Here is a 21893-nt window from a genome sequence, read left to right as displayed (position 1 = left end):
AATCTTTACAGTTTAAAAATTACTTCAAAGCAAATAAAACCAGCGCATTCTATCGCTATGGACTCATTGAGAATGTAACGGTGATGTCAGCATATTCTATCACCATGGTTTCATGTATCAAGTCAAATGGGCTTCATTGAGGGTAATGGAGAAGGGGTCTTGTGTTACAGTGAATGATGCCCCTGCCTCTGATCTAGAAGCTCCACTCATGGTGCAACCAAAGAAGATTGAGTATCAATCTGCAAATGGTAAGATCGAAGAACAGGGCAGTTTTCTTTTGTTCATGGCATGTAGCCACCACTGGCTGGGCCAGTGTTTACTGTCCGTGTCTAACTGCTCAGACAGCTGTTAAAAGTCAACTACACTGTTATAGGTCAGGAGTCACATTTAGGCAAGACCAGGTAAGGTCAGCAGATTGCTTTCCTTTTAGATCATTAGAGAACTAGATGCATTTTACAACAATCGACAATGATTTCATGGTTGAAATTAGGATAGTTTTTTATTCCAGATTTATATTGAATTCTAAATTTGCCATTTGCTGTGGCGGGAGTGGAACCCTCGTCCCAAAAACATGGTCAGCCATGTAATCGAAATACATTGGAGCCTCTGTCATCACCATCCATAGTTCCAGGAGATAACATGCATATTAAAGTCTAAGTTGTCACAGCAACTTGGACTCCTGGATAGGAGAGTCCGTTGGTGCACTGCCTTTCTGTTTCAGCTTGGTGCCAACAGCATAAGAGTTCAATCCCATTTTGGCTGGATGGATTAAGGAACTGCCTCCTTAACCAGCTCAGGGTGGAGATAATGGTGCTGTAGATCTGATCTACCTTCAGGCAGAGAACTAAAGAAGCCATTCTGTTCCTTTATTCACTTGTGGGACATGGATGGTGCTGTTTAACACTTCATTTCTCTTACTTGATATACTGTTTCATTAAAGTTATATTATTATTAGATTATGTCACTATTTGTTAACTATATTTATGAGCAGCATTGCTGCTAATGCACATGATCCTGTGTGTCAGCAAGTGCAGACACAGTGCAAACCGTTCCACTGTACATTCTAAAATTACAATGCAGCAGTTAAATCGTTTAAGAGAAGGATTGGATGAGGGCTACATAAATTGATTGTTTTATGCACATGTCATGTATTGGGTGATAATAAGCTGTGTGGGTGCGAGAACAAGTTCTTGTGCTGGATTGAATTTATGAGTGGGATAGTGACCTCTAATGTACACAAGTGGTATGTGACAAGGAGCAAGAATTTTGACACATCTACACGCAGGGTTCCCAACTGCAATTGGTTGTATTCCTAGGAGTTTCATTATGTAAATTGCCCAAAGTAACATTCATTCGTCAACCAACATATTTTGACCTTCCTGTTCCAATTAGAAAACAAAAGATTCACCACCTAATTAGATAATGCTTGACTACTAGTCAAGTAGCATTTCTGTGCCTAATTTCAATACTTTTATTTCTGACATGGACAAAAATTCAAAGAATAAAGTCTCTTTTCTTCTGTACACTGCGGTGATCTGGAGATGCTTGGAGACTCCAGGCCAATCCTGGAGAATTAGAATGGAACCCTATCTTCACCATTTGGACCTGCCACATTTTACTAAACGATAACCAAGAATAGGCAGAAGTGAACTGACAGTAAGCAGCGATCAGCATCATATCTTGGGCTTTAGCTAAAATTCTCAAGATCTGTGGAATTTTCATTACACAGTATTCACAAAACAAAGCTGAACATTTGAACATACATTCAATGTTGTAAGCATAAACATTAAAGTAATACAGACAAAGAGTGGGAGTTGGTAAATAAATCCGAAGTGAAATTTTGATAATGTTGATGATGAGATAATGGGAAGCCTCCCCAAGTGCCTTTACATCACAAGGGATCAATGTAGAAATAGTTTTTTCATTTAAAAAGCAGACTTCTGTCTGGTGTATGGATTCTATTTTAGAAATTCAAGACAAAAGTCAATATGTTTCCTGTTCAGCAATAAGGCTAAGATATTAAAATATAAACATAAGGGGTGACGGACCCTCATGGGAGTGCAGCATGACCAGCCACGTTTCTGGTATTGAGACTGGCTCTAATGTAATTACGGGTATGTTGGGTTCCAAGCAATCGATTTTGATAGGGAACTTTCTCGTCCAAGGCACAGACAGACCTTTCTGCGGCCAGTAGTGAAAAATCAGAATGATGAGTTGCCTCCCTGGTGCCAGAATCAAAGATATCTCAGAGATGGTGCAGAATGTTCTCAAAGTGGAGAGGGACCAGCAGGAGATCGTTGTACACATTGGAACCAACAACATTGGAAGGGAAAAGGATGAAATTCTGAAGGTAGAATATAGAAGGTTAGATAGGAATTTAAAAAGGAGGTCCTCAAGGGTAGCAATATTTGGATTACTTGTGGTGCTATGAGCTAGTGAGGGCAGGAATAGGAGGATAAAGCAGATGAATGCGTGGCTGAGGAGCTGGTGATGGTATTAGGCAAGAACTTTCAGAATCTGACTGAGGGCAGATGTTCACAGGTAAATGGATGGCTGGAAAATGGAAAGCCTTCAAAAATGAGGTAATAAAAGTCCAAATACAGTATATTCCTGTTAGGGTGAAAGGAAAGGCTGGTAGGTGTAGGGAATGCTGGATGGCTGAAGAAATTGAGGTTTTGGTTAAGAAAAAGAAGGAAGCATATGTCAAGTATAGACAGGAGAGACTGAGTGAATCATTAGAAGAGTATAAAGGCAATAGAAGTATACTTAAACGGGAAATCAGGAGGGCAAAAAGGGGACATGAGATAGTTTTGGCCAATAGGGTTAAGGAGAATCCAAATAGATATTATAATTTTTTTTAGGACAAAAGAGTAACTAGGGAGAGAGTAGGGCCCCTCAAAAGTCAGCAAGGCAGCCTTTGTGTGGAGCCGCAGAAAATGGGGGATACTAAATGAGTATTTTGCATCAGTATTTACTGTGGAAAAGGACACAGAAGATGTAGAATGTATGGAAATAGATGGTGACATCTTGAAAAATGTCTATATTACAGAGGAGGAGGTGCTGGATGTCTTGACACATACAAGTGGATAAATCCCCAGGACCTGATCAGGTATACTCTAGCCTTCTGTGGGAAGCTAGGAAAGTGATTGCTAGGTCCCTTGCTGAGATATTTGTATCATCGATAGCCACAGGTAAGGTGCCAGAAGACTGGAGGTTGGCTAATGTGGTGCCACTATTTAAGAAACGTGGTAAGGAAAAGCCAGGGAACTGTAGACCAGTGAGCCTCACATTGGTTGTGGACAAGTTGTTGAAGGGAATCCTGAGGATTTACATGTATTTGGAAAGGCACAGACTGATTAGGAATGGTCAGCATGGGAAATCATGTCTTATGAACTTGATTGAGTTTTTTGAAGTGATAAAGAGGTTTGATGAGGGCAGAGCAGTAGACGTGATCTATATGGAGTTCAGTAAGATGTCGACAAGGTTTATCATGGGAGACTGGTTAGCAAGGTTAGATTTCATGGAATACAGGGAGAACTAGCCATTTGGATACAAAACTGGCTGAGAGGTAGAAGACAGAAGGTGTTGGTGAGGGGTTTGCTTTTCAGACGAGAGGCCTGTGACCAGTGATGTGCCACAAAGTTTGGTGCTGGGTCCACTGCTTTTTGTCATCTAAATAAATGATTTGGATGTGAACATAGGAGGTACAGTTAGTAAGTTTGCAGATGACACCAAAATTGGAGGTGTAGTAAACAGCGAAGAAGGCTATCTCAGATTACAATGGGATCTTGATCAGATGGAACCATTGGGCTGAGGAGTTTCATTTAGATAAATGTGAGGTGCTGCATTTTGGAAACGCAAATCAGAGCAGGACTTTTACACTTAACGGTAAGATCGTAGGGAGTGTTGCTGAATAAACAGACCTTGGAGTGCAGCTTCATAGCTCCTTGAAAGTAGAATTGCAGGTAGATAGGATAGCGAAGAAGGTGTTTCGTATGCTTTCCTTTATTGGTCAGAGTATTAAGGACAGGAGTTGGGAGGTCATATTGCGATGGTACAGGACATTGGTTAGGCCACTGTTGGAATATTGTGTGCAATTCTGGTCTCCGATGTTATGAAACTTGAAAGGGTTCAGAAAAGATCTACAAGGATGTTACCAAGGTTGGAGGATTTGAGCTATCAGGAGAGGCTGAATAGGGTGGGACTGCTTTCCCTGGAGTGTCGGAGGCTGAGGGGTGACCTGATAGAGGTTTACAAAATTATGAGGGGCATGGATAGGATAAATAGACAAGGTCTTTTCCCTGGGACAGGGAGTCCAGAACTAGAGGACATAGGTTTAGGGTGAGAGGGGAAAGATATAAAAGGGACCTAAGGGATAACTTTTTCACACAGAGGGTGGTGCATGTATGGAATGAGCTGCCAGAGGAAATTATGGAGGCTGGTATAATTGCAGCACTTAAAAGGCATCTGGATGGGTATATGAATAGGAAGGGTTGAGCAGGATATGGGCCAAGTGCTGGCAAATGGAACTACATTAGGTTAGGATAACTGGTCGGCACAGACGAGTTGGACCGAAGGGTCTGTTTCCATGCTGTATGACTCTATGACAAATATAATTTCCTTTAATAAAAGCAAAGTTCAGCACATGCTGGAATTCTGGAAGTCTTACGAAGAAGGCATTCCAGACTCTCTCTCTCTCCATTGTTGCCAGACCTGCTGAGTTTCTGCAGCATTCTGTGCGTTTATAATTTCCTTTAATGTAGTTCATATGCAAAAGATATAGATAAAAAAAGGACTTGTTCCGTCACACAAGGTGAATGTAGTGTGCAAATGTTCCTAGCATAGAGGAAATGAAATAAAAACATTTCTGTTGCATTTTGTACATTGGTCAAAGCAGATAATTTAGTATTTTTTGGACTGTAATTGTTACTTATTCTGGTTTCCATGAGTTAGAAACAGTCATATTTTCGACTCAGTGCTGAAACTTAATATTTCTTCCTGCTCTCTGTGCACTACATAGATTGATGCATTGTTATTAGGCACGTGGGACAGTGAATGCAACACCCAGGATACATAATATGTAACATTTAGTTCCTCGCTCATTTACGAGTACTATACTGTTACAATGTAACAGAAATCACAGTTATAAAATAGGAAATGTTGCTGGTACCGTAGGAGCAACGTAATAATGATCAGATAACCTGTTGAATAGATTTTTTTGGAAAACACAATCATCAGACAAGCAATAAAAATGCTCTACAGAAACCTTTTGAGGCACCAACTTGAGCTGGCTGTGTTTCTAACAAATTTTGCTTTTTTTTTCAACATTAGAACTTAAGAATCGGAGAACTCGAGTTTTACAATGAACGCCAAAACAGAAAATATCGAGAAAAAATATTTAAAAGTAACAGATTGCGGATGATGGACATCTGAAGTAAAAATAAAATGCCGAAGCAACTCTGGCAGCATCTGTGCAGAAAGAAAGTCAAGTTTCGAAACCAGAATTTGATTTTTTAAAAAAACTTAATATGAGGTAAAATATTCTGGTTCAAGGATATTAAAATATTTCCAAATACATATTTTTAAAAAGGATCTCAAATTGTTAAAGCGTGAATTGTATATCGCAATGAATATTTGAAATATGGAGAAATAAAAAATTGCGGGTGATGGAAAATTGATACAAAAAACAGAACTAGAAAATTTTGGAGAAACTCAGCAGGTCTGCGAACACCACGTTATCGTCCAACAGGCTTATTTGGAAGCACTAGCTTTCGAGGACCACCTGATCTAGAGGTAGCGCCTCGAAAGCTGATGTTGTATGATTTTTAAGTTTCTCCAGCAATGTTATTGCACGATGATGTGGCCCCTTGCCAGTATGAAAGATGGCGGAATTCAGAGCAGACACAATTCAGGATGGGCCGGAAGGCGGCGTAGGGCATATGACGGTGACGCGCCGCCGTGGACGTGATGGCGTAACGACGCGTCGACGCTGGCAGGGAGACGTTGGTGACGGAAAAGCGCCGAAGTAGAGACCGCGGGACCTCGGCCATTTCTCGGTTTGTTCAGCGGCGCCCAGAGCCCGCGGGTGGGCCTCTAGGCCCCGCAGGCCCTCCCCCCTCGTCGGAGGAGTCAGCGAGCGATCGTTCGGAGCGAGCAAAAGGAGGAGGGCGAGGCAGCGAAGATGGCGAACGCGGCGGAGGTGAACGCGGTGCCTGTCGGGGATGTGGTGGTGGTGAAGGCCGAGCCCGCAAGCCTAGAGGGGGAGAGCTCCGAGGAGAGCAAGACCCAAGTCATCCTGCAGCTGCAGCCGGTCCAGCATAGGTAAGGATCCTGTACTGGGGTCCGGGGGAGGGGTGGGGGGTGTGGGGCCTACCGGCTTCGGACACCCACCCAGTGAAGGTCTGGAGCCTGGCCGTCACACTCAGACATCAGACTAGACGGAGCTTAATGCTTCACAATATCCTCTCTCATTTTCAAACGGAACCATTACATTTTTAGGGGGGAGGGGGGGGACAGCACCAACGCCGAAAGCGCAGGGATTGAGGCGTCGCCTCTGTTGCGCTCCACGGCCCCCGTCGGAAATCCTGAGGAGACCAAGCGCAATGAAACTCACCCCACCCACACACACTGTTTTCCCCCCCCCCCCTTTTTTGCGGGTGCCCTGTTCCCCTCCTCACCATTTTCGCAGGTGCACTGTACTTCCGCCCCCACCCCCACCCCATTTTTCAGGGTGACCCTGTGTCTTTCCCACCCCTCCTTTTTTTTCCGGGCGACCCTGTGTTTCCCCCATCTTTTTTTGCGGGTGCCCTGTCTCCCCCCCCCCCCCCCCCCAAATTCCGGATGTCCTGTGTTCTCCCCATTTTTGCAGATGCCCTGACTTCTTCCTCTTTCCCACACCCCCTCCCATATTTTGCAGGTGCTCGCTGTTCCCGACCCCCGTTTTTGCAGGTGTCCTGTGTTCTCCCCCCACTCCCCGTTTTTGCAGGTGTCCTGTGTTCTCCCCCCACCCCCCGTTTTTGCAGGTGTCCTGTGTTCTCCCCCCACCCCCCGTTTTTGCAGGTGTCCTGTGTTCTCCCCCCACCCCCCGTTTTTGCAGGTGTCCTGTGTTCTCCCCCCACCCCCTGTTTTTGCAGGTGTCCTGTGTTCTCCCCCCACCCCCTGTTTTTGCAGGTGTCCTGTGTTCTCCCCCCACCCCCTGTTTTTGCAGGTGTCCTGTGTTCTCCCCCCACCCCCTGTTTTTGCAGGTGTCCTGTGTTCTCCCCCCACCCCCCGTTTTTGCAGGTGTCCTGTGTTCTCCCCCCACCCCCCGTTTTTGCAGGTGTCCTGTGTTCTCCCCCCACCCCCCCGTTTTTGCAGGTGTCCTGTGTTCTCCCCCCACCCCCTGTTTTTGCAGGTGTCCTGTGTTCTCCCCCCACCCCCTGTTTTTGCAGGTGTCCTGTGTTCTCCCCCCACCCCCCGTTTTTGCAGGTGTCCTGTGTTCTCCCCCCACCCCCCGTTTTTGCAGGTGTCCTGTGTTCTCCCCCCAACCCCGTTTTTGCAGGTGTCCTGTGTTCTCCCCCCACCCCTTGTTTTTGCAGGTGTCCTGTGTTCTCCCCCCACCCCCCGTTTTTGCAGGTGTCCTGTGTTCTCCCCCCACCCCCTGTTTTTGCAGGTGTCCTGTGTTTCCCCCCAACCCCCGTTTTTGCAGGTGTCCTGTGTTCTCCCCCCACCCCCTGTTTTTGCAGGTGTCCTGTGATCTCTTTCCCCCCCCCCCCCCCCCCCCAGTTTTTCAGGTGCTCTGCTCTTCTCTCTTCTCTCCCCCCCCCCCCCCCCCCAAAATATCTGCAGGTGGAATGTGTTCTCTCTTCCCCCCCCCCCCCAAACTTTCACAGGTCGCCTATGTTTTCCCCCCCTCCTGCTTTTGCCAGCCCCTTTGAGCTCGAAAAAATTTGTTTTGCTTGTATAAGCATTAATGTAAATACATAAATATAGTGCTTCCTAGACCTTTTCCCTCTGACACTTTTCCAGAGTTTGAAACTTGTCCTGACACTGCACTGAGAATTGTTAAAGTGGGAGGACAACCTTTAGAATTTGGTGTTAGCTCCACAATGGCCTTTGCTGTATCAGCTTACCAAGCCCCTTGGGGCCCTGACCCCAACTATTCACATACCGGCTTTAATATGTCTTGCATGCAAATAAAGAATATATAATTCGTTTGAAAATTAAATTCCAGCCATTTGTGGGTTCAAGTCTCTGCCCATTGACTTGAGCACAAAAGTTAGTTTATTACCCCAATGCAATGCTTTGCTTGGTCAGAGTTGAAAAGTTAAGGGACCCCTTCAGATAGGTATCAAGGTTCCAATGATACACTCAGAATATGTGCAGGAAGTTCTATGTCCTGGCCAGTGTTTATCATTCTACAAGTGTTACTTTTTTTTAAAAAAACTCATCTTTGTATGCAAATTCTGCTTTCTTTCCGAAATTACGATGATGAGCTGCATTTCGGAAAAAAAATCACACAGTAAAGCATACGGAGGAAAACAAATGCAGTATGTGCTGGGAAAAAAAAAATGAGTTAACACTTCAGACCAACAACCATTCAGAAACAAAATCGTATGGCAGCACAGACTGTTCATTCTCCTGTGCCCATCCAACAACTAGAAGTTCATTTGGAGCTGTCCACTCAAATCTTATTCCCTTTATCCATTTGCTTTTCTGTTACTTTTCAAATGCCATGTTCCCTGTTGCTTGATGTTATGGTCTGTTATTTTTACATAAAAATTCATTTTAGTTTGAATACGTAGAAGTCTTATCAGACAATGTTCTGGTAAATGTTTGGGTGGAAAGGTAATTGGAACAACTGGGAGATAGTGGCATAGTAGTAATACCGCCAGACTAATGATCTAGAAGTGCTGGTTGATGACGTGGGACTCGAGGTGAAATTTCAGTAGCCGGTGAAATTTGAGTACAGTTTAAAATATCTGGAATGTAAAGGTAGTCTCAATAATGGTGACCATGAAACTGTCCTTAATTGTTGTAAAAACCCAGTGGGCTCAGCAGTGTCCTATAGGGAAGGAAGTTTGCTTTCTTTGTCTAACACATGTGAGACTCCAGATCCTGAACAATATGGTTGACTCTTAGCTGCCCTCTGCAATGGCCTAGCAACCATGCAGTTCAAGGACGCAAAGAGTGAGAAATTCAAGTGGAGGTGAATGACAGGTGATTGACAATGGATGGCCGTGTGGCAAAGGACCCATTTTTAACTTTGGTCATACTAGGGCCTGAGATTTGATGATTATAAATATTATAAAGTATTAATCCAGTGGATCAGGTGGGGAAGATTTGAGTTATTTGTGGAAACGTGCTGAGCAACTGTGTCTTTATAGTGCTTGATAATGTTCTATCTGGTGCTTTGGTGTAGGGGAGTTTAGGATTCTTCATAGATACCTTTTAATCAAACTGTCCAGAGGTATTAAGAGACATATCTGGAGCAGGTGGGACTTAAACCCAGGTCTTCCGACGCAGAGATAGGAATACTGCCACTGAGCCACAAGATCCCGAAGGATTCTTTTAAAACACTTGCAAGGGTGTGGATGATGCTGACATGGTTGATATTTATTGTTTTGTTGCCCTGAGTGCATTGAGAATTAACTGTAGTGTGGGATTAGAAACAAGTAGGCTGGAGTAAGCAGAATTAAGTGATCTACTCTGACTGCTACTCTGAGTGAATCAGTTGCGTATATTGAGACAACTGCACCAATTTTGTTTTACCTTGTGTCAACCCAAACCATATTTTGCTTTATATTCTTCAACCTGCAGGATGAGATTTGAACTCTTAATCTCTAAGTTTCTAGTTCACCAAAGCAACTATTAGATATATCAAAAACTAAATTTCATAAGTTTCTGCATTGGTATGATGATAATCCATTCTGGCAAACAAAATGTAATTTCTACATTTTAGAAAGGTGGATTTTACTGCTCCAAGTAGAACTCTCATTGTGAGCCCCTTTTCCCTTAGTTATATTCTACTAATGTATGCCCTCCTGGGTCATATGTGGCAGATGATGTCATTTTCTTGGCCTTCCCTTTAACATCGGCAAGGGTGGAGTGGTAACTTTTAAGAAGCCATTCCCTTTTTCTCATTTGAATCTTTTTGCTTTTGTAAAAGGAAGTACATGTATGACTGATCTCATTCTGGTTCGCCCTACTCCCCCCTCATCCCAATTTCAAGCTTGTTTGATCACAAATCGAGAAGCTTTGGTGCTCTGCTGTTTAGAAAATAAATCAGGTAAATCTATACAGAAATAGCATTTGTCCTACCAGATGTTTCTGTCATAGACACATCAGTGTATGGACCTTGACTGGCATACGCAAACTCTAAATTACCCCAGGAATTGAGCTGTTTTTTGTCATTAAGTTTTTCTAAGAGTTCTGCATTTCTACCACTGAACCCCTGCCAAGAGTTCACACCCGGTGAAATCTGGGACTGCTTTATATTTCATTATTAAGTCAGCGGCTGCAGTGCAGTCGAGTGAGCTGATTGTGAGAATGAGAATGTGATCAACTGTAAATGTACAAAAGATCTGAGAGTCTGTGGAGTTGGAAATGCTGGCGAATAGTTGGTGGTGATATGATGAATCAATGACCTCCTCCAGAATGCTGCTGTTCCATCATTTAAACCTTCCAACTTGCATTGAAACCATTTTCACAGCAATTTAGGAACAATAGCAATTGAACTATTACCATATGAGGGAATGTTTGCTTTGAAGATAAATGTATTTTACTCCTTATATTGACAATGTTCTCTGTTCTAAAACAGGGAATCTGATCGGAATGGTGTTGATGTTGGTGATACACCATTTTTCACTTTGCCTGAGAGATGATGGGATGTTTCCACCTAAATCAACAGCTGATATGGAATTTTGTTGCTTCCATCCATCATTCAGCATTTTAAGAAACAGGAAAAGAAAAGAAGTTGCATGATAACTGTGAAACAGTGACATTAGTATGTTCTGGTATTAATCACATCTTGCTTAACCCAGTACAAAGTCAGGAGACACAGAGCTTAATTATTCTGTGCTGATTTAGTTGTCAGAGAAGGGAATGATTAGTTGGTCTCAACATTTTAGTCTTTCTTCTGATATATTGATCCATTGCTAGAAAATGTGTGGATATGGAAGATGATGGTATCAAACTGAGGTGTCTCATGGTCAAATAACTAGCTTAGACAAGTTTAAGACCCAGATATGAAGGTAGTCACATGGATAACGTACTGAAGATCTTATTCCACATGAGTATATAATGAAATTATATTATAGCAGAGCTCACACTTTTGGGGGTGCGAAGGAGAGTAAAACTTCAAACCCAAGCAACTGCTTTTGTGTTGCTGGCATTTGGACCAGTGTATATTTTGTCATTTTGGTGTCTGTTTGTTGATCTCAGCATGCCAATGGGAAAACATCACTTAACAATGTGTACACAATACGTTTTAGCTTGTCTGAATTTTAACAGTCACTTCTGTTTTAAAAGGCTTAGAGTTTATCATTAGGATGTGAGCTTTTAATTGAATAAGTTGACACTAGGGTGCAGTACAACTTTTGATTTAACATTGAACTGTGATCTCAAGTGTTCTGACATTAAAACACCTGCGGCACTGTTTCAAAGCAGTTAATGCAGCCAAACATAATTCATTGTGTATGACCTAGAGATTTCTCACAATGTGCTGAAACAATATGTAAATCTTTAGTTTTTAATGTGCCAATGTCCTTTTGATGTGCTCTTCATTAATTTATCACTTTTTCATTGCTTCCATGATATCGACATGTTTGTTAGGCATAAAATCCATCTCTATGACTATTTTGTCTGGCGTTTATCAGGAGTGATAAGCAAGAAGTCAAAGTTGAAAAGTGAGCATCGATTTTTACAGCATACGGCAAGGGTACTAAGCCATCGTAGGAATGGAAATGCAGCAGAATCTGTTAACTATCATGCTTAGTTCACTGAAAATCTTGAGACTAAGCAGGTGTACTCTTGTTAAGGTGTTGTGAAGAATATAGTGGAGTTGGCAACAATACTCTTTCTAATTTTGTTTCTCATTGAATGCGCGGCAGCAATCTCCAGACCCAGAAGACAATCAGAGCAGCAGCGCAGCTTAGAGAAAACACTAGCAATTCATGACCCTTTCCTTGATGAAAACGGATGCCAAGTATGGATGAATTTCTTTTCCCTAGATAAAATTGAACCCTGTGTAATGTATTCGTAGCTCCTAATGTGTGCAAATGCATCATACTGCAAGACCAACATACGACCTTAAGTTGGTTTTCTGTGTAATCTTTGGCGTAATTATGATTATCTATTCCAAGCAGTTATTCGTTATCTGAAAATGCTTCTGAGACACAATCTTGAATTTAGATGGAGAGAACCCAGGATACATGTGATTGCACAGAGTTAGAGGGAATTTTTCAAGCAATGAATGTTGGATAAAGTGTTACATGCAGTACATGTGACATTTTACAAGAAGTGTCCATTATATACCAAACTCTCAATAAGCCAACAACCAAAATTGATGGTGCGTTTCACTGAACTCCCAGTGGCAGCACTGTATTTTGTTTTGACCGGACAACTTTCTATTTATCTTTGTACAGTTGTTCATTCCTGTACTGTGGACTGACCTTCGTTTGAAATTATTCCAATAGCATGTGTGAAGAAGGAGCGGAATCGAATTGCAATGCTTCGGTTGTGACTGTGGAGACGCACACTTTGCAGAAGTTAGCAGATGGGGAAGGTAAGAGATTAGACTTCATAACATAACAAATTGGGTATTGTTTGAGTTTTGTTTACTTAAGGTTAAACATCTAATCAAGCGTTGGCAAGTAGAATGAGGTTGCAAAAATTCTCTTTGTCAAATTAATGTCTGTTAAATGCTCGGAATTTGGTTTTAGCAGTTTTTACAATAGCATAATGCATTCTGGGCATGTGCAAAAAAGTTAGCATGCAAGTTACATGTGAGGGTACGAAGTAGGAACAGGTGTAGGCCAGGTTGCTTCTTTGGTGAAAATGAGGAGATGCTGGAGATTAGAGTCAAGATTAGTGTGGTGCTGGAAACGCACAGCAGGTCAGGCAGCATCTGAAGAGCACGAAAATCGATGTTTCGGGCAGGTGCTTCTTCAGCCTGCTCCACTATTCAATAAGATCATAGCAGGTCTGATCACCCAACATTCCTACCTATCCCCAATATCCTTTCACTCCCTTGTTTATCAAGACTCTGTGCAACTCAGTCTTAAATATGTTCAAATACCCTGCTTCCACACAGAAGAATTCTAACGATTCATGACCCTCAGAGAAAAATTCTCCTAATCTGTCTTTAACAGACCACTCCATCTTTTGAAATAGTGGCCATGGTGTCTAGATTCACCAACAAGACCAACAAAACATTATTTCCACATCTGCCCTGCCACGCCTTTGCAGGAGCTTGTATGTTTCAATCAACTCATCTCTTGCTCTCCTAAACTCTATTGAATATAAGCTGAGCCTGTCCAATTTTTTTCCCATAACACAATTCTAGTCCAGTAAGCCTTCTCTGAACTGCTTCCAGTACATGTACAACCCTGCCCCCCCCCCCCCCAAACTATACACATTTCTCCAGATGACTCCTCCCCTGTGCCCTGTGTAAATGAAGCATAATCACCTTAGTTTTGAACTCAATCCCCTTTGTACTAAATAACAACATTATATTAGATTTTAGTTAAATACACTATCCTTTGGTGATTCATGAATTAGGCCACACATTGCTCCACATCTTCAATCTATAATGATTTGGATAATGTGCTTTTTTTGATTCATATCAAAGAATAGGGAAAGTATGAAAATTATAGAACATATAGCATGGAAAGAGGCTGTTCAAGCTTCTAGTTTTTGGAACAATCCAGTTACCAAAGTTTTACAGCACAGCTGGGTTGTGCTCGAGTGAATGCTCCAAATGAACCTCTGCCCGAGCCCCCGCTTCATCTAATTCTGATGTGGAGGTGCTGGTGTTGGACTGGGATGGGCAAAGTTAAAAATCACTCAACACCAGGTTATAGTCCAACAGGTTTATTTGGAAGTACCAGCTTTCATGATAACTTGATGAAGGAGCAGTGCTCTGAAAGCTAGTACTTCCAAATTAACCTGTTGGACTATAAACTGGTGTTGTGATTTTTAACTTCATCTAACCCAATCAGCGTATCCTTCTATTCCTTTTTTCCTTTGTGTACTAATCTGTTTTGTTCTTAAATATATCTATCCTATTCACCTCTACTCCATATGGTAGCAAGTTCCAAATTCTAAACATACTCTGCTAAAGTAGTTTCTCATGAATTCCTTGTTGGAATTATCGGTGTTTTTCTTATGATTCTTGGTTATGAGCTCACCTACAGAATGGAACATGAGGCAAACTTTTCAATCCATTCCAAACATATCCACTTATATGATTAAAATTTCTCTACCTTTTCCCATAAGGCAGTGCTGTCTCTCAGCTCCAGTCTTTGTCGGGATTCTATCAGGGTATTAGTAGCGCTACTTTGTGCTTTCGCTTGTGTTCCTTAGTTTTTCAGACATTGGTGGAACCTGGTATTCAGTGTTCACAAGTTCATGGGCATGGGCTAACATTTATTGCCCGTCCCAAATTACCCTAGACAAATTGTTAATGAGCCGCCTTTTTGAACTGCTGCAGTCCTTAAGTTCTAAGAACATCAGGATATCATGTGTTATAAGGAAGGAATTCCAGGAGTTTGACCTAGCGACAGTGTAGAAAAAGTTACCATTGCAAGTCAGGGTGTAGTGTAGAATGGAGCCAACTTTGAGGTTATTGTGCATCATCTGCCTTTGTTCTTCTAGGTGATGGAGATTATGGGTTTTGAAGGTTGCTATCAGAAGTACCTTAGTGAGATGCTGCAGTACATTTTGGAAAAAATACACATTACTTCCACTGTGCATTGCTGATGAAGGGAATGAATGGTGAAGGTGTTTAATAAGGTGCAAATCGAGCAGACTGCTGTGTCCTGGCATGTATCAAACTTCTTGAGTACTGTTATAGCTGCAAGTGGAGAGGATTCCATCACTTCTGTGCATTGCACATGATGACCAAGCACCAGGGAGACAGGAGCTGAGTTACTTATTTCAAAATTCCCAACCTCTAACCACATTAGCAATTGTATATATTGCTGATCCAACTCTGTTTATGCTCATTAGTAACCCCAGGATATTGATAGTGGGCGAAGTTTAGTGATGGTCATGTCAGTGTCTGTTTTAAAAAATTCTCAAGGTCAGGTTCGTAGGAGAGTAGTCTGACACAGAACAAACGACCAAGAGGCGAGTCTGCTAGAATATGGGCATTTTATTCCCCGCAGCGTCGCCACAACCAGGTCCAAACAACGGGTCTGGCTTATACTCACTCTACATGTTACCGGAACTGGGAGCCGTCAGTTCTCGTAGAGCGGTTGCCAACAACCCACGCTCGGCGGTTAAACGTAACCCCGGAGCAGACTCACCGAACTGGAGACTTTTCCAGCTGATATACTCTTTTCCAGATATAAACATTCATGTGAACAGCAGAGCAAGGCTAAAAAACACATTCCATTCTGGTTACATACAGATAAGAAGATTCACACGGGGAGGTGTGTAATAAGATTCACACGGGACTAAGCAACACCTCCATTCCGGTTAGATTCACACATGTATTGGGACATAATTTTTAACCGTTTCACCACAGTGTCTAGGGAGGATGTTTAAATTCTGTCTTGTTGGACATGGGTATTACGTGGCACTTAAGTGGCAAATGACATGCTAACCACACGTCAGATGTTGTCCATGACTTGTTGCATATGTGTATGAATTACTTCAGAATCAGTTATTGAGAATGATGTCAAGTGTTGTGCAATCATCAGGAAACATCCTCGCTTCTGACTTTATTTCTGTGGGTGGTCACAAATGAAGCAGCTGAAGATGGTTGGGTCTCGGGCACTGCCCTGAGGAACTCTTGCAGTGATGTCCTTGGACTGAGAATGTTGATCGCACTCAACTAAAACCATCTTCCTTTGTTCCAAAAAGATGGCAATCAATTGTTTTTCTTTCCACAGTTCCACTGATTCCAATTTTGGTGGGGCTCCTTGATACTGCACTTCATCAATTGCTGCGTTAATGTCAAGGGTGGTCAGGAACATAAGGGCTTCATTACCTGCTTCCTAGTCTCTCCATCAGGAGCTTGTTAATCACTTAATGAAACATTTTGACTTTGATCTGCCACAAAAGTAGGATTATTTCAGAAAATGTTCAGGCGTTTGATATGATATGGTGTTTGCAGTTACTTTCATAGCTAATTTTCAAGACTAAATATGAATCTCCTCCACATTTATTGACATGATCAAGACCAGTCAGTCATTCGGGCTTTTAAAAGATCATGAAATTTAGTTGATCTGAGAAATGTAGCACGATGGTTGAATAGTCCATGAATACATGCTTCCACTTGTCCTAAATGATAGAGAATGGGTCAAAAACATTTCCTATCTGGAGGAGTTAAGCAGGGTGACGTGCTAGTGTCAACCCTCCAGGTTTTCTTCTGCCTTAACAATGATGATCATCATAATCAGGTATTACATGGGTGGAAAGCTACTCAGTATGTCACACGTCCAGAGACATACTTGATGCATTCTTGTTTGTCAACAATTATGCTGATTCAGAGCTAGACGTGTGCTATCGCATAGACTTGTTCTCTGAATGTGCCAACATGTGCCTTGTAATCAGCACGAAGTAATATGTAGAATAAGTAATATGAGTCTACACCCAAAAAACCCTAACTTGAATCCAAGGTTTCAGTCCTTGACCAGACCCTAATTCCTCCACCACCACCCCCCCCCCCCCCGGATAATCTCTGCAACATTGTTCTGTATAGGGCAGAGGTGAAACCTGTCAAAAAGTTGTGCGCGCTATTTGGAGACTTACCCCACAAAGGCGGCAGCAGTCTTACTGTTGGTGTCCAGTCCAGCTGACCTGTTGGGGTGGGGGGGGGGAATGGACAGGGGTGCAGGGTTGGGGCCGGTGCTGGGTGAGGTTGGGATGGGCGACGGTGAGTGGGAGGGAACGGGGTTGGGGGTGGGTGGGAGTGGACAGGGTTGGCGGTGGAAGGAGGGTGGTGTGGGAGCAGATTGGTGGGGGGGGGGGGGGTGATGTTGGGGGCGGACGAGGTCTCGTACGCAGTATGCTGCTGCCTAGCTTCCTGAACTGGAAGCAGACTTACCAGAAAACTCCGAACCCCAGATGAAATAAATTAACCAATTAATAAGTTATTCGAACAAAATAGTGCCTGCCCATTTCATTTGGATAAATTCATTTGTTGCAGCAGTGCTCTGTCTCTTGAGCCTTCTACAATAAATATGTGGCATGCAGAAGAATTGTCAAGGCCAGTATAACCTTTTGGTAGATTTTAAATATCGGTCTCAGCACAAAGAAGAGTAAGTCATTGAGTGCATATAAGACTGAGTGAGGTTCTCGATTAGTAAGGGGTTCAAAGGTTATAGGGAGAAGGCTGGAGGATAGGCTTGGGAAGTATACCAGGAGAAAGTGAGAACTGCAAATGCTGGAGATCAGAGTCGAAAAGTGTGGCGCTGGAAAAGCACAGCCAGTCAGGCAGCATCCAAGGAGCAGGAGAGTCGACATTTCGAGCATATGCAGAAAGATGCTGCCTGACTGGCTGTGCTTTTCCAGCGCCACACTACTTGAGAAATATATCAGCCATGATCTAATGGCAGAGCAGATTCGGCGTGCTGAATAGCTTAATTTGACTCCTGTATGTTATGATCTTACAATCTTGGTCTGCCTACCAAACTAAGTCTCTGGATCTGTAGTCCTGCCCACTTCATTCTATGAATGCAAGACTTGTACTAAGTATCTCTGTCATGCCAAGAAGCTCAATTAACTTTCATTTGAGCTGTTTCTGGAACCTTCTGAAGGTCAGATGACACTGGATATTGAGGTACTCTCCCGAATTGGCATGCCTTGCTTCCACAGTGTATTGAGGCATTTGTAAATGATGCTGGCTGGTCATATGGCCAGAATGTGAGATACTCCCTTGTCAAAATGAATATTCTATGGAGAGTTTGAGCCTGGGGTACACACTCATGACGTCAAAGGAAGGGCTGCAGCTACACTAAAGCTTTCACTTAGAAGTTTTGAAATTGACTTTAAGTTCTGAGCTGAAAAATGTGTTGCTGGAAAAGCACAGCAGGATCCTGGGATTTATTCACCAATGAGGCAACAGGATAAGTTGATGACTAAGAACACCAAGTGCAAATTTGAGCAAGATTCCTGGTGTCTAGGCCCAATTGAGATATAGGAAATAGAAGCAAGAACAGATAATGTTGATTCTCAAACCAACTTTGCATTCAAAAAGGTATTGCCTAAATTAGTTAGCTCTGTTATTTTGCCCTGCGCTGAGTATTGCTTGCAATCTACAACTTGGACATCCCTTGATTGGACCACTTGAATCTGACTTGATCTGATAGTTCATTGAACCACAGAATCCCTAGAGAGCAGAATGAGCTATTTGGCCTGTTAAGTCTGGACTGATTCTCTAATGAGCCCCTCAGCTCATCCCCTTAACCCCCACATGGAGTTTTGATCATGGCCAATCAACCTAACCTGTGCAGCTTTGGACTGTGGAAGGAAACCGGAGCACCCAGAGGAAACCCAGTCAGACATGGGGAAAGCATGCAAACAGTCACTTGTGAACCTGGAACTCTGCCACCCAGCCAAAATTCACTCTTCATATTTGTTTTCGCAGTGCTGAGCAGCATGGATTTTACAAAAACCTACAAGTACCTCCAAAAAGGGAATTTGACCATGTGGGATCGTAGCAGAAAGTGATTATCTGGCAGTGCAACCTTCACTTACAATCTTAATCAGATGAAATCGCAAGTTATTCACTGATGTGTATCTTGTGTATCTTGATGCGATGTGCATAACAAACAGATGTGACCTAGAAGGTTGTTGATTCAGGCCTTGCTCCAGAAAGTTGAGCTTAAAATCCAGCTGACATTCCAGTGCAGTACAAAAGGAATACTTTGTCAGGCAGTATCATCCCTTGAATGAGATGTTTACCTATAGCTCCATCTGAACCCTCAGACGGAAGTAATATATCCAGTCGCACTATTTGAAAGAGCAGTATCTCTTTTTGTCAGTATCTTGGCCAGTTTTTAATCTCAGTCAACATAATTAAAACAGATTATCTATTTGTTAGATTTTGGCTACTGTATCTCCTACATCACAACTACTACCTAAAATAATAATGCCTGCAAACATGTTGAGAAGGTGAAAAGTCCTCGATAATTCAAGGTTTCTTTTAAACAAGGTCTAAAAGGATTCCAGACTTTCTCTTCAGACTGGATACAGTGCAATCTCGTAACTGCGCTGTATCCAGCAGGCAGGTGAAGCTGACTGCCACTGTCAGATAGTAGACCTACCTGACAGAAGCTGAGATTGCTGATGAACTCTGGAGTAATAGCTAGCATGTCTTATAGCTTTCAGATCTCACGTTGCTAAATACAGGCATATCTCCAAGCCACTTAGTGTTAAGAGGTCAATGACCTTTGGAGATGAATGAGATAAGGGGTTTGAATATGAGCAAATGGGAGAGAACAAGGAGGCTCAGGATAAGATTTGGCATTCATTTTGGTTTGGCTTTATTCAGAGTTACTGAGTATATGCACTATTGAATGCTTTATTCACCAAGAGCCTATTTGAACTTTTTAAAGTGTGCACCTCTTCATGCCCTCTTGGCCCAGTTAGTGAAGTCACTGCCCAAAACAGAGCTAAGTTACATGGAAACCATAGATTTCATTCTCAGTTCCTACTGATTCCAGCCCAAGTGTTCAGTTGGGCCTGAATCCAACGTGTTCCTGCTACTGATCATTGTCAAAACTCTAACCAGAAACTATTCATATACCCTTTTGTATCTGTTTGTAATGCCATCCTGCTAATACTCCTCACTACACTTGAAACATTTACCAGAATTTGTTACCTGTAGCTCAGTAAGTCAGCAACTGCCGCAAGTATGTATATCATATGGAGCTACAATTTTTCCTGTTTGTTCTTGTACAGGATATGGGTGTTACTGACAAGGCTGATATTTGTTGCCCATTCTCAGTTGCCTTTGAACTAAGTAGCTATGTTGGCCATTTTAGAAGGCAGTTCAGATTCAACCATATTGCTGTAGGTCTGGAGTCACAGGTTGGCAAGATCAGAAAGGGGCAGTAGATATCCTGCCCAAAAAGGCAGTAGTAAACCAGACTGACTTTTATGACAATTGACAATGGTTACCTGGTCACTGAGTCTGATTTTTAATAACATTGAACTCCAATTCCTCCATTTGTCATGATGGGATTAAAATTGGTGATCTTGGAAAGCATGGGTTAGTTTATTAGTCCAGTGATGCAATTACTGTGCCATTGCGTCTCAAATCATTGAATGGACTGATGATGAAAAAGCTTAGAATTAATCTGATTACTGAATATAAGTTTGAACAAGAAGATGGAATTCTTTATCATTTAATGTAATGCATATGGGAGAAAAAACGTAATGTAAAGCTTTTTGTTAATATTTCAATCTCCTCTGAATAGGAAAGGCTTTGAGCTCCTGATGATTTTTTCCTTTAATCTTGTGGGTATGATTACCCTCCTGTTGCAGGGATTGAACTCGTTGTGTGGCCAACAGTTGCAACCCTTCAGAGAGGCTTGTTGCAAGCTTCTGAATGGGGTCTTTACTCCATACTGCATTTAAGATGCTGGGCACTGGTTTACATCTAATTCCATCTTCTCACCCATATACATCCAATTCCCCATTACTGGCCCAGAAGAGCAACCTCCATGAGAAATAGAAATGGCGAGACAATAGACAGCACTGAAATAAATGCAGTGGCTGTCTGGACATGGGATGTTTGGCCATCTAGAAAATTGGATGATGGGGGATACATGTGACTGGGCATAAGGGAATTGAAGGTTTTGTTGTTTTTATGGTTAATGCAAAATGCATTTGTAAATATGACACTCCTTTTCCAGAAAAATTTTCAAGTATCCTTGAAGGTGCTGCCCTTAGGTGGAAGACCAGTTTCCTAGTTCCAGATTTTGTTGTTTTTGCAGAAATAAATTTTCTCCAAGTCTTTTCAGTCACATGACCTAAAAATGTCCTTTACATCACTTGGTCTCAGATTTTCAGCAAACACTCCCATAAAGGAAACTTTTTAAAAACTGCTAATCACTCCATATATAATACACACACACACACACACACACACACACACACACACACACACACACACACACACTTACTTCTGTTAGATGGGTGAGATGAAGTTTGGTGGGAGTGGAGCACCTATTCTACCATAAAGTGCATTATAAGTGAAGTCAACTTTGGCATTTGTGAAATAGAGTACAACCAGAGAGTGAATATAGAGGAACCTCGATTATTCAGCATTTGATTATCCAAATATCAGATTATCCAGCAAGATCGCAAAGTCCTGATGCTTGGCTAAACTATGTTATCTGGCATTCAATTATCCAGAATTCGATTAACCAAATGAAGTACTCCTGCCCATGTCTTTCGGATAATCGAGGTTCCTCCGTAGTGAGATCTGAAAGGAGTCGCACTGTTGGAGTTTGCTGTCTAACTACAAGTTCAGTGCTCTGATTTTATAATACCTTATCTAGTCACGTTCCCAGTAATGGTATTAGTGCAACTGTTATTTTAAACTGAGTCCATTTCATCACTCCTTTCTGGAGTAGTGTTATATGCTAGAAATTGGCAATTGTTGGCTAAATATAACTTTCAAGAACTCCATTATTGTGCATGGAAAGGGCTGAATAGCAAAATCCAGTACCTCATTTCAA

General features: G+C 42.3%; 1 protein-coding gene across 2 annotated transcripts in view; it reads left to right on the top strand.

The window, feature by feature from the left end:
* Window positions 1–6011: 6011 nt before the first annotated feature.
* LOC122563597 (glucocorticoid modulatory element-binding protein 1-like) overlaps window positions 6012–21893 on the top strand; it is a 45161-nt gene continuing 29279 nt past the window's right edge. Inside the window, exons 1-2 of one of the 2 annotated variants that reach the window (XM_043717524.2) lie at window positions 6012–6321; window positions 12675–12763. In XM_043717524.2, coding sequence (XP_043573459.1) covers window positions 6182–6321; window positions 12675–12763 — 229 coding nt within the window. In that variant the 5' untranslated portion in view covers window positions 6012–6181. Of the gene's footprint in view, window positions 6322–12623; window positions 12764–21893 lie in introns of both variants that reach the window. The other variant, XM_087976792.1, reaches the window with a different exon arrangement.

The sequence above is a fragment of the Chiloscyllium plagiosum genome, unplaced genomic scaffold, assembly GCF_037043375.1.
Source record: "Chiloscyllium plagiosum isolate Xiang-an unplaced genomic scaffold, Cpla_swu_hap1 HiC_scaffold_30, whole genome shotgun sequence".
NCBI lineage: Eukaryota > Metazoa > Chordata > Chondrichthyes > Orectolobiformes > Hemiscylliidae > Chiloscyllium > Chiloscyllium plagiosum.
Note: the sequence above shows the minus strand (reverse complement) of the source record. Positions and strands in the feature narration are given on the sequence as shown.